The 12,301-nt window shown below is 45.8% G+C and overlaps 1 protein-coding gene across 1 annotated transcript in view; it reads right to left on the bottom strand.

The window, feature by feature from the left end:
* Window positions 1–12,301, bottom strand: part of Dmrt1 (doublesex and mab-3 related transcription factor 1) — a 93,089-nt gene that overhangs the window by 27,917 nt on the left and 52,871 nt on the right. Inside the window, exon 4 of the mRNA XM_034518349.2 lies at window positions 11,735–11,879. Coding sequence (XP_034374240.2) covers window positions 11,735–11,879 — 145 coding nt within the window. The remainder of the gene's footprint in view (window positions 1–11,734; window positions 11,880–12,301) is intronic.

Raw genomic sequence — 12,301 nt, 5'->3', positions numbered from 1 at the left:
TAGGGCACATGCTAGGCATACAGGCATGCAGTAGGTGCTTACGGAATTTACATTCACACACACAGTAGGTGCTCGCTAAATTTATTTTTCCTTTCTTTCTTTTCCCCGAGACAGGGTGTTTGCCCCTGGCTGTCCTAGAACTCACTCTGTAGACCAGGCTGGCCTTTAACAGAGATCCACCTGCCTCTGCCTCCCAAGTACTGGGATTACAGGAGTGTGCCACCACCACCAGATCTGAATTTACTTTTCATTGAGGTGAGGCACTTTGCTGAGGATTACAGAAGAGACACTTGAGGAACTGCCACAGCAGGGTGACTTCAAGAGCCACTGTTAAAACCAGCAGAAGCAGAAGCGCAGGCTTCCCTTGTACTTACTAATGAGAGTGGGTGAGGTTTCATTTGCCGCTGTACCCCGTATCTAACCCACAAAAGATGGAAGAAGAAACAAGATTCCCTTGACCTTCCTGGTCCAGCCTGTGAATTACCTAAGCAGCAGTAGAAACAATGTAGTTAAGACATTGAGGATGAACTACCATCTAGAAACTTAATAGAGAAACTCCTGGAATGGCTTTGGCCCAATAAGGAAACTGACCCAAGCCGCATCAGCATCACCTCCTGGCCTATCTTTACAGGGATAAAACCAATTTCAACTTCAAAGGCCATCTTAGTTTGCCTTTCCTAGAGTGGTTCAGAAGACACTAGCGGCCAGAGGGAGATTTGCACAGGGTCCCAGGTTAAGTTCAATTTTACAGACAACAAATACTTTTTAGTCTAATATTTAGAAAATGATTAAAGCTAACTTTTTTCCTGTTTGAAATTGAAACTAGTTGGGTGTTCATTTCCCCTCTAAATCCATGGGAAGAGGTTCCACCTGCTGGCCCAATGGTCTTAGCAAGAAGTGATACTGCAGTATTGGAGGCCAGTCTCTCCCTCCACGGGAAGCTGAGGGCAGGCTGTGGGCTCCTCTATGCTCCCACAGGCCGGCATCATATGTGGCAAGGCTTTCGTGAGTCTTCTTCAGAAAGATGGACAGTCAGTCTTGAGCACAAAGACTTTACAAATAGTTTTTACAACCTGCAAAGGCAGCAGGTCTGGCCAGGAGACCCTTGCTTAAGTTCGTCATTTAAAGAGTGAATAGGGTCAACCCGGACTCTAAGCAGGCTTTACCTAAGCAGGTAAAGACCACAAAGAGTTCTAACAGCTTCTTGTGCAAAACAGAGAATTTGAAAATATATGTGTTAAGCAGATGATGAGGGACGTCAGGGGCTGCTGTTATCTCTGATTATTATTTTTTTATGGCGCTCATTTTTAATATTGGCGCCTTTAGGGCGAATGTAAATAAACCTGATCACTCGATAAATCCAGTCTGTATTTTATTTCGCAGATTTACGCTAAAACAACATAAATCTCTTATTTGGAAGAATCACCTCTCAAGATAACAGAGGCAGCACCAGGATTTTGATACCCACTAAAAATACAGTAAATAAGGGAATAACTTCAGAGACTCCTCCAGGTCTACGTAAGTGCGGTGTTCAACAACTGGGATCTTCTTCCGGCCCTCATACTAAAGGGGACTACAGTGGGCAATTACAGTCCCCAGAGAAAATAGATCCTTGTTTGTATCTGAGAAGATGGTGAACACGATCATTTGACACACAAAAAGATCAAACTGATTTCTTCAATGAATCAACCCTCGTTCCCTTACAAAGATTCCATCTGCGCCAAGTTCAATGAACAACGGTTTGGAAGGTACATAAAATCTGGTCACTGTTCTTTACATCTGAAACCCATTTGGAAGCTGACCTCGGCACATACTGTATATCCTGTGTATATGTGCAGGATGGGAAGTATATGCCTATATATAAATATAAATACATATAAAGCTAACTTTCAGTGTTCGGAAAACAAAATCTATCCCCATATAACAGCCAAATTCTAACATAACTCAATTTGGACACCTCATCTGGTGTGCACTGCACTCATTCCCAGTGTAAACCCCACTGCGCCGGGCAATGATATACTGTAATGTCACATCGCAATCTGGATTTACTATAAAGGGCCGCTGACGAGCTTCAGAGCAGTAAACATTGCAGCGAGGTGTATTTCACACTGAGCTGGTTTTTATGAAGAACACTTCACCGCCCAGGCACGGCACCCGGGTGATGGATGGTGAAAGATGCATGACAAGCTTCATCATTGTTTGTAAATCTTAACTGTTCCTGCTCACTAACTCTGCAGGCAATTTTCAAAGACAGCAGCCGACAGAAGGACAGCACAGCTTTCCTGAAGGTTATTCAAGTTGTACTTGGCCTGGGCCGTGCCTCCAAAGAGCCGGGCAGGGAGAATAAACTCCTGAGTGACTCCTCGCGATGCGGGACACACTCGGATTCAAATCAGACTCAAATGGAGCCGTCATCTCCACGAACATCTGGATGCTCTAACTTTAGTGGCTACAGCCACATTCAAGTGAAGCCAAGGCTGGAGCTTCAGGGCTTTGGAAACACAGGATGGGTGCTGTTCCCTAAATGGAAAGCTTCCAAGAGAAACTTGAAGATGCAGGAAGCGATCCCATCTGAGCCACCAAAGGCCACTAAGAGGGTTAAAAATGGTATCTCTAGAAAAAATTATCTGGGCGGGCCAGTGAGATGACTCAGTGGGCAAAGACACTTGCTGAGTTGTATTTTGGGGACCCTCATGGTGAAGATACCATATGCTGTCCACATATACCATGAATTCACATACACACACAGACATCCATGCACATGAAAAATGAATATAATAAGAAACTCTTACTGGAGAAAACTGAACCACATTTGCTCATGTTAATTAACAATTAAAAAATAGTATTATCATATAAAATAGTTAACTGCCAATTTCTTAGCTTAGGATCAAAGGTCATTGCTAGTGGTGTTTCTATTTCTAATTCCTTATCATTTCTAACATAGTAAATAGGTACCAAATTTTTCAATTCCATGCCCTCATCAAATATGAACTGCACTCAATCAACTCTCTCCTGTTAAGCAAGAAGAAAATTCAAACTAAACCACAAAACTAAGTGGGTTTACAGTATGTGTCAAGAGAACACCCTCACCTGACCTGCTGGCAGGCTCAAGGCTGTTACTAAAGATTTGTGCTGGGAGATGACAGAGGGGACCCTCTAGAAGGGGGCACCTCTGAAAGAGGCCTGTGCTACGGGACTGTGTCTTGACATTCTACCACCAACAGCCACAGAAATACTACCATAGACACATCTAAGTTCTCTCCTACCACGGCCATGATCTCTCTGAACAGATTTCAAATACAGATATGGCAGACCATCTGGCCAAGGCGGCTTCAGAGTGACTTCGGCCTCAGCAATGCCTCAGCTCCCACACCTGGCATGTGGAAACCAGACCCTCTCGTCTTCCCTGCCTCTCAGCCACTGTCTCTATGCCTTGGTGCCCTTATCTGCCACACAGTAGGAATAATAATGACTAAGTTACACCAGTAAGTTGCTATACCAATAAGCTGCATAGGGCACTATCTTACAGACACTGCAGAAGTGACATGTGTTTGTAAGAGCAGGAAGAGCCAGGAAGGAAAAACAGAACAGCCAGGGAAAGTATTGTCAAGGTGAGAGTGGACACTGGTCCTTGCTTTTAAACACTAGAGGCAAGGCTTAGAGGAAGTCACAGAATCCTGCCAGCTCCACTCTAGGAAGTGGGAATACTGATGAAGCCTCATCTGAGTCTCCTATGGGGCTACATTCTTAATCAAAAGCCAGGCTCATGAAAAGAATTAAGTTCCGAAAGTTCAGTTCCCCAAAGGCAGGATTCTATGTAATACTGTCCAGGGTGTGTGCAGCCTAGCACTGTAGTATTGCATACCTACCTGGACCTAATCATTTCACTGAGGAAGTTGGTGAGACAAGAGTTGAACTCATCTGAGAGTGAACTTCCTATTCATTCAGGAGAACAAGAAGCATCCTGGAAGGCCACCCCGGGGCCCCCTTCATGAGAAAACACCCTGGAATTTCCTGCTCAGCTTCGAGATGACTGATTCCACGCCTTACAGGAGAGAGTCTGACCTCCCCAAGGCAGGTCCCTGAGAAGCGCTGGCCATTACTGGGTGACAGCCTGATGGTGGCTTTGTTAAACATCAGCATTTTATAGAGGATGTGCTGGGGGGCAAACAGCTCTCAATCTTGTCCAGATTGCCTTTGCATGGTCTGCATTTCATGAAGAAAGAAAAAGGACCGGAATAAAAACAGCTCTGCTTGTCACCCGGAGCACATCAACAAGTCTATACTGTTCTTTATATTCTCTGGGAGTTGCTGATCCCGGCCCCGTAGCCTCTTCCTCCTAGCCTAGCTTCTACTCATTGAGAAATGCCAATGTACTTTATTCTCAAATTAAAACGACTACCATTGTTAAGTGCTTAAAATGTGGACACTATCCTTCTCATTTATCAGACCACAATGTCTAATTGATTTTGAAATCCCCAATACATCATATGTATATACTCAGTTCCATCAGGACCTCTGTTGAGTCAAAGCTAAGCCCTCCTTTATGAAAGCAAGTCTCTGATTTGCATAGCCTGCTACTTTGGCACCTGCTGATACAGAGAGGTGTGAAGGCAGGGTGATGGTCTTTGAGCCAACAGGAATGTGACAGGACAGTGGGGAGTCAGGGTGGACAGTACTGTTCCATACTTTAACAGAGTTCTTTGTGGATCCCTATGGGAAAACAGGTACACTGGGGTTACTGACTTCCGCTTCTCAGCTGAGGGAACCGGAGCTCCAAGATACCACAGGAGTGCTGTGCTGCTGGGCCAGAGCTGAGGACCCAAACTAGCTCTCCCCACGTGCTCTAGTCTCTTCTGGGATCAGTGCCACCTTTCTTCAGAGCAAGTGTTGACCATAAAAGAGCACATGAGGAAAGTAACCTTATTGGCCCCGTGTTCTTTGAAATGTAGCAAACAAGCCACTTCCCACAGTGCCAACATCTTCTTAACACTGCATGGAACAGTTAGCCAGCCAGCCTGCCTGCCAGTCTGCCTTCCTCCCTTCCTCCCTTCCTCCCTGACTCACTCTTCCCTCTTTCTTCCTCCCTCCTTCCCTCTCTCTTCCTCCTTACTTTCTTCTTCCCTCCTTCCCTCTGTTCTTCTTTCCTTTTTCCTTCCTCCCTTCATCCCTCCCTCCTCCCTTCCTCTTCCTTTCCTTTGTATTTTGGTTTTTTGAGACAGGGTTTCCCAGTGTAGCCTTTGGCCATCTTGGAACATCTCTGTAGACCAGGCTGGCCTCAATCTCAGGAATCTGCCTGCCTCTGCCTTCTGAGTGCTGGGATTAAAACCATGTTTCACTTTCTCAAGTCAAGATGAGACAAGAGCCAGTGTTTTCTCCTACAGACTGGGTCACAGAGCTCAGGGCAAAGCACATAGGACAAAAGCAGCCCTTGGAGTCTTGGGCCCACTTTCTGTAGGGCTCAGCCAGACTGACAATGTCTCCAAAGCATTCTCTTCTACATTCTCTCTCTGCTGGCAACACCAGCACTAACTTGCAGGGAGCCCTAAGTGTGATGACACCTGCCACCTTTTACTGTGTACGCGATTCTTGACACTGGAGGGAACCATCAGAACTTCATAGAATCCCATGCAGCCTTTCTGAGCACCCACCCACACCATCTATAGAAGAACTGAGCTTCTTCACATTGGACATGGCCAAAACCTCACAACATCCATGTGACCTCAGCCTCCACAGCAGGAGGAAGAGGCTAGACCCTGGGAAGGAACCACTGTTGTCAGGGCTATACAGTGGCCGATCCACAGGCCCATTTTAACTAAGCAGAATACTCTACCACTTTACACCCACTTACCACAGGTCAGTCACCTCACATACAAGGCACCCATGACAAAGAGGTCCAAGGGTGCTTCCAGATGGAGGCATAACCTCTGCACTCCTGCCTACGGTCGGGAGGTGCTGCCCAGAGATAAAAGCACAACTCCACCACAGAACACTAAGCACTGAGGTGACTGCACAGCCATTCTGCCTACAGTCTGGCAGTCTGGAGGAAAGACACCCGGTGTCAGTGAATGCACAGGAGCCTGGGGCATGTCTCCTGTCTGCACTGAGATAATCATAGAAGCAGACCAAAATCTTCTAAGTGTGTTTGTCTTTCCCAGTTGATCTAAACCTCAAGGCAGGTGCCAATCTGCCAGCTAAAAGCATTTACCTAAGAAAGCAACAGGTAGAAAAAGTGCCTCTTCACAGACACTACTCGTATGTGAGGGAGCACAGTAAGAAACTGCAGACAGGACTGCTCCGTGATGCGGTTGTGGTTTTTATTACAGATGTGAGAGCACAGAGACAGAGAAGCAGGCTAGACGTGGCAAGGAAGCGAAAGCGAAGGGTGGAGATGGCAAGACAGCAAGAGATAGAATAGAGTGTATCAACAGACTAAGTGGAAGAAAGGGAGTGAGAGGAGAGGGAGAAGAGGGAAAGGGGGGGAAGGAGAGAGAGAATAGCTGGGTTATAAAGGGAATGAGTTGCTGGGAGAGGGAAGTCTGTGAGCTGAAGGGAGTTTAGGGGGAGGGGCACATGAGAACGGCCAGGGTGCTAGCCTGACTTTGAAATGGTTAAGTGAGCCTGGACGCCAGCATGGGCTCTGACAGGCTGGTAGAAGTCACATAGCCACTGTCCCTTCTGCCAGGCTAGGGAAATGACTCCTTTTGACAGACAGGAACTGCTTTCTCAAGTTCCAGAGGAATGCTGGTTTGTTTCATCATCATCATCATCATCTAATGACTAGAAATCCTCCTGTTAATCCACGTCGAGCACTCATTTCTAGACATACAGACCTTTAAGACTACCCAAAACTTACTACTTCCCACCTGTAGCCTCTGTTGAACGTACACCTAGTTCAACAGAGCCATTGCTGTGGCACCTCCATGTCATCCCTTCCTAAGTGGGTATCATGTCCTGCATGTTCCCACCCACAGCCACCTCCCAAGCACCCTCCGTGCGCTGCTATGACCCGGCTATGCTCTCTGCACACTAGCCTTCCACTCGGGCAACTCAGTGATCTCCAAATAACACGTAGGGAAGGACCTACACTTTATTTACTTGAAGTTTCTAATCTACTTGACTAGATACTTTTATAGTCTAATAAAGATGAATGAGAGCCATTGAGAAAATTGGAAAACAAGTTAGTGTTGGTTAGGACACAGGGAAATGGGAACCTTCATATACTGCTGGGAATATAAGACAGGGTAGTTGCTATGAGACCAGGTTAATGTGTCCCCCAAAAAATTAAATAGAAAACTCCCATAGGACCTAGTAATTCCACTCTGAATGGTTAGGATGGACCTACACTAAGAGGCCTGGTCTCCACACTGGCACTGTAGCGTGGCAGAACCTGGAGGAGGTTTCAGAGGTTTGGCCTCTCACCAAGCTCCATAATTTAAGGAGATGAGAAGATGGCATGTTCAAAGCCTGACTGAACTACTCGCTGGGTTTGAAGCAGGGTTTCATTGCTGTGAAGACCAAGGTAACTCATAAGGGACAACATTTAATTGGGGCTGGCTTATAGGTTCAGAGGTTCGGTCCATTATCATCAAGGAGGAAACATGGCAGCATCTAGGCAGGCATGGCGCTGGAGGAGCTGAAAGTTCTTTATCTTGTTCCGAAGGCAAACAGAAGACTGGCTCCCGTGTGGTTAGGAGGAGGGTCTCCAAGCCCACCCCCACAGTGACACACTTCCTCCAGTAAAGCCACATCTACTCCAACAAGGCCACACCTCCTAATTGTGCCACTCCCTGGGCTAAGTATATTCGAACTACCACAAGGACAGCCTGTGCTACCTGTCAAAACCTTGTAGCAAAACAGATAAAAGAGGGATGGGGGTACATCTCAGTGATACCCTTCTTGCCTAGTGTATGCCAGACCTTAGGTTCAATTCCCAGTAGGAAGCACTTGGGTCACTGAAACGTACCCTTGAAGAAGTCATTGGGACCCTCACCTCTCCCTGTCACCTGGCTGATGAGGTCAGCGGCTTTACTCCACTGTGTACTTTTGCCCTGTGCCCCCTCCCAACCAGAAACCCAGAGCAATGAGCCACTCAGTGATAGACAGGGGCCTCTAAAACCCTGAGTCAAAATAAACTTTCACTCTTGAAGGCTACTAAGTTCAGTCACCTTGTTACAGTAACAAACGCTGACTAGTATATACTTCTGGGTATATGTCCGGAAGAACTAAGAACAGGCAACCAAATAGGCTTTATGAGTATTTTGCCAGCACTATCAACTCACAAGAGTCAAAGACGGCAGTCATTTAAATGTCCATCAAAAAAATGAATGAACAAAATCCAATACGTTCAAGCCACAGAATATTATTCGGCCATAAAAATGAACAAAGTCCCGATTCATGCTAAAGTGTGAATGAACTATGGGAGCAAGAGGTTAAGAGAAAGAACCAGACACAAAACGCCCCTGGAGCCTACTCCATTTGCATGGAGCCCTCTGCAGGCAGAAAGCAGGATTAGTGGTTACCAGGGGCTTAGGAAAGGAAGACTGTGCATAACCACTTCATGGATATGAGGTTGCTCTTCAGACGGTAAGTGTGACTTAGAACCGAGTGACAGTTTTAACTGTGACATACACAATGCCCTCACGGTCCAGTTTCGGATGCCTCATGATTATATGAGATGCAAATGAATTACCACAACAATGAAAGAGAAAAAAAAAGACCAGCCCAGCTTTGACAGCCAGCTCACTACACATCCAGTTGCTCAGTCAAGTAGCTATAGTCTCTCCTTATTCTCAATCCCTTGAGCCAGTAGGCAAAGCATCTGTGGAACCCACCCCACCTGCCACTCTGGAGGCCCCTGGCCTGGATCCTGTTGTGATGGTTAATCTTAGCTGGATCTGGAACTAACTAAAAGACACACTTCTCGATGGGTCTGTAATGGTATTTCCCAGAATTGCTGACTGAGGAGAGTTGACCCTCCCCAGAGAAAAGGAAGTCTGAGAGACAAGCTTCACCTCTTGCTAGTGAGTGCATCTATCCTACAGTCGCTGCAACTACTACCACTGACCTTTGCTAACACGGAAACACCTTTTCTTTGGACTTCTGGCATGGATGGAAGACCAGTGGCTCTCCAGGAACCCTCCAGGGTTTCAGTACTAGACCAGTACTGCTGAGTCATCCAGCACCATAGACTAAGCAGGAACTGGTTCCCAGACTCTTCCAACATGAAGACAACTATTACTGGATGACCCAGACCATACTGTGTAAGCCAATCTAATAATCCCTTTTAATATATATTCACTCTGTTCTCTTTCTCTCCAGAATCCTGATAATAAACTTAACTACCATGGGAGCAATGGTAAATCCCAAACATACCCTGCATCTCTCCCTGCAGCTGAGTATCCTCCTCCTTAACAAGAGAAAAGGCTCCTTGAGCTCCTCCTTGTAGTGACTTCTGTACTGCACCCTTCCTCATGGCAAAACTCACTCAGTGCTGTCTGCACTCAGTGCCCGAGTCATCCCTCCCAGACCCTCCCTAAGTGAGGTCAGGCTTCAGCCACAGCTCCCCAGGAATTAGATGCTCAGTAGGTGGAGGCTCCTTACCTTAACACTGGCTGCTGACCTGAGCTCAATCCCTGGAGCCATGTACAAGGCAAAGAAGAGAACCAACTCCACAAAGTCCCCTTCACACCCACTTCTCCCTACCCCATGCACCAAACATATTATAAGTAATAAAAAAAAATGAAAACAGAAATTCTTTCTCTAGAGTCACGTTATTTAGAGAAGTAATATCCCCTTCTAATATAGAGGTAAGTCCAAACCTCTATATCTGTAGTTCTCAACCTATGGATCACAAACGACCCTTTGGGGGTCACCTAAGATAATCGGAAAATATAGGTATTTACATTATGATTCATAACAGTAGCAAAATTACAGTTATGAAGTAGCAACAAAAATAATGTTATGGTTGGGGGTCACCACACCATGAGGAACTGTATAAAGGGTCTCAGCATTAGGAAGGTTAAATACCACTGATTTACATCAGTCTCTTGTGTGACAGTCACGACTGCCCTGATGGACACTTCTGGCCTCTACTGTTTCCTTCTAGAGTTCCTAAACCAAAGAATGATGCTTAAGTCTAAGTAACTTAAAAACAGGCTCCAGAAACACAGCCCAGAAAGACCTGCCCATCCACTTAGCGTAACTACCAGGGAAAAGGTTAAAACTGAAGCTGAGGAATTGTGGATTTTAAAGGGCTTCTTCAGTTCATTAAACAGTTTTTTTTTTTTTTTTATTTCAGTCATATCAGTGTTATCTGCATTGCTACTGCAGAATCCCAGATCTACTGTATTAAAAACGGTTTTACTGTTAACTTTATTCCTCCCTAAAAGATGAATGCACTTTTGTTTTTTAAAGTAAGACTCCTTGGGAAATAACTATTTTATGTACAGAAATACACTTCAGTGTCCCTGGGCACTGGGGTATCTTCTCAAAGCCTTTGCTCAGAATCAGCAAGGCTCTCTGGAGTTTGATCCTCAACAATAGGAAAGATAATGTGCCTTTTATTTCATACTGTTCCTCAAGAAAATAACATTTGGGGGACTGGAGAGAGAGAGAGAGAGAGAGAGAGAGAGAGAGAGAGAGAGAGAGAGAGAGATATCATCAGTTAAGAGCCCTTCCAGAGGGATCCAGGTTTGACAATCTACACGGTAGCTCAAAACCACCCACAACTCCAGTTCCAAGGGATCCAATGGCCTCTTCTTGCCTCTTCATGCATCTGGCACACAGGTAGTGTGCATACATACATGCAGGCAAAACATGCACAAGAATCTCTCTTAATTCGAAAATAACATTTTTAGGGACAGAAGTCTATTGTTATCACAAGTATTCGGAAAGGAGGAAAACTGTGTATTATGGAAGTCACCAATCACTTTCTGATTGGATTTAAAACCCAGACCACAAAACAGGACCCATACTTGACACTGTCAACAAGGTTAAGAACCTATGGCTAGATAGACCCTCGAGGACAGCCTACCGCTCTTCTTCTGTTAAATGAAAACAGTACTAAAAGCACTCCTAATGACTTACTGATGTACTGTAAATCTCTCAGCCCTCATCAGACAAGCTTCTTTTTGCAACAGATGGTAGTTACTACAGAGACCCACAATGGGTCACCATGAAAAGAGTAAGGGATTTTAGAGTGCTCAATCCTATATAAGACATTTATGTCACATCCCTTCTCCTCAAGGCTCAGTGGTCTATGTGGAAGAGTTTAAAGGCCAGAGGTGGAGAGTGACTTGAGGGAAAGCAGTACTTTCCAGATGTAACATGGCGATTCCACATAGGACTATAACAGCAATTCTGACAGCATGCACAAGACCTGTGCTAGCTCAAACTCCCAGCAAGGAAGGTAGGTGGGTGCAAGGCTAAGAAGCTACTGGTATTTGATTGTTGCTTGGAGAAAGAAAGTAAGCTTTCAATAAAGATGTGATACCAAGTTTATTAACCACAGGTCAGGGCAGGTTGTAACATCAACTACTCTAAAGGACAGGGGGGAGGGAGAGGGAGGAAGAGATTGGATAGATTTGAGGATGGGATATCTGGAAGGAGTTGTATGCCAGTCTCAAAGAATTAAAAATAACCAATCCTCCACAGCCCCTGTGAGCCAAGCCCACAGAGCTACTGCTCCCTGCTGGGTACCACCCCAATCCTAGACTCCTACCACAGAACTTACCACTCGCTTTGGCTTCTGAGTAGGAGGGGCCTTCCTCAAAGGTGAAGATCTGGGACATGCTCTGGCCCAGGTAGGATGGAGGCCCATAGTATGAGTGCATCCGGTACTGGGAGCTCACCGGGTGGCGGCTCTCTGAGGTCTTCATCTGTTTAAGGAAAATCAAAAGACACCTTTGTCATAGTTTGAATGGGAAACGTGCCCCACAGGATCACGTGTCCGAGGCTTGGTCCCAATGGTACCAACTTGAGAAATGCTTGACAAGTTAGGAAACGGAGCCTAACTGGAGGAAGCAGGCTGCTGGCCCAAAGAGGGGCAGACTTTAGGGAACACTTTGTCTTTGATCCTCCCAGTGACTGTCTGTCTGTCTGTCTGTCTTTGCATCCTGTGCCCCACAAGGTGCTTTGCTCTGTCACACACTCCATACCTCTATATTTCAGCACATCTTACATATTGAAGTAGAGTCACTCACTTAAGCCCGGAGTTTACCAATGTAGCTACTCCAACTGGCCAGCTGCTCAACGGTTCTGTCTCCACCTCCTGAGGAAGCAGGTGGGTTCTCAGGCCTGC

This window comes from Arvicanthis niloticus, chromosome 1 (genome assembly GCF_011762505.2).
Source record: "Arvicanthis niloticus isolate mArvNil1 chromosome 1, mArvNil1.pat.X, whole genome shotgun sequence".
Lineage (NCBI taxonomy): Eukaryota > Metazoa > Chordata > Mammalia > Rodentia > Muridae > Arvicanthis > Arvicanthis niloticus.
The sequence above is the reverse complement of the archived record's forward strand: the minus strand, read 5'-3'. Positions and strand labels throughout refer to the sequence as shown.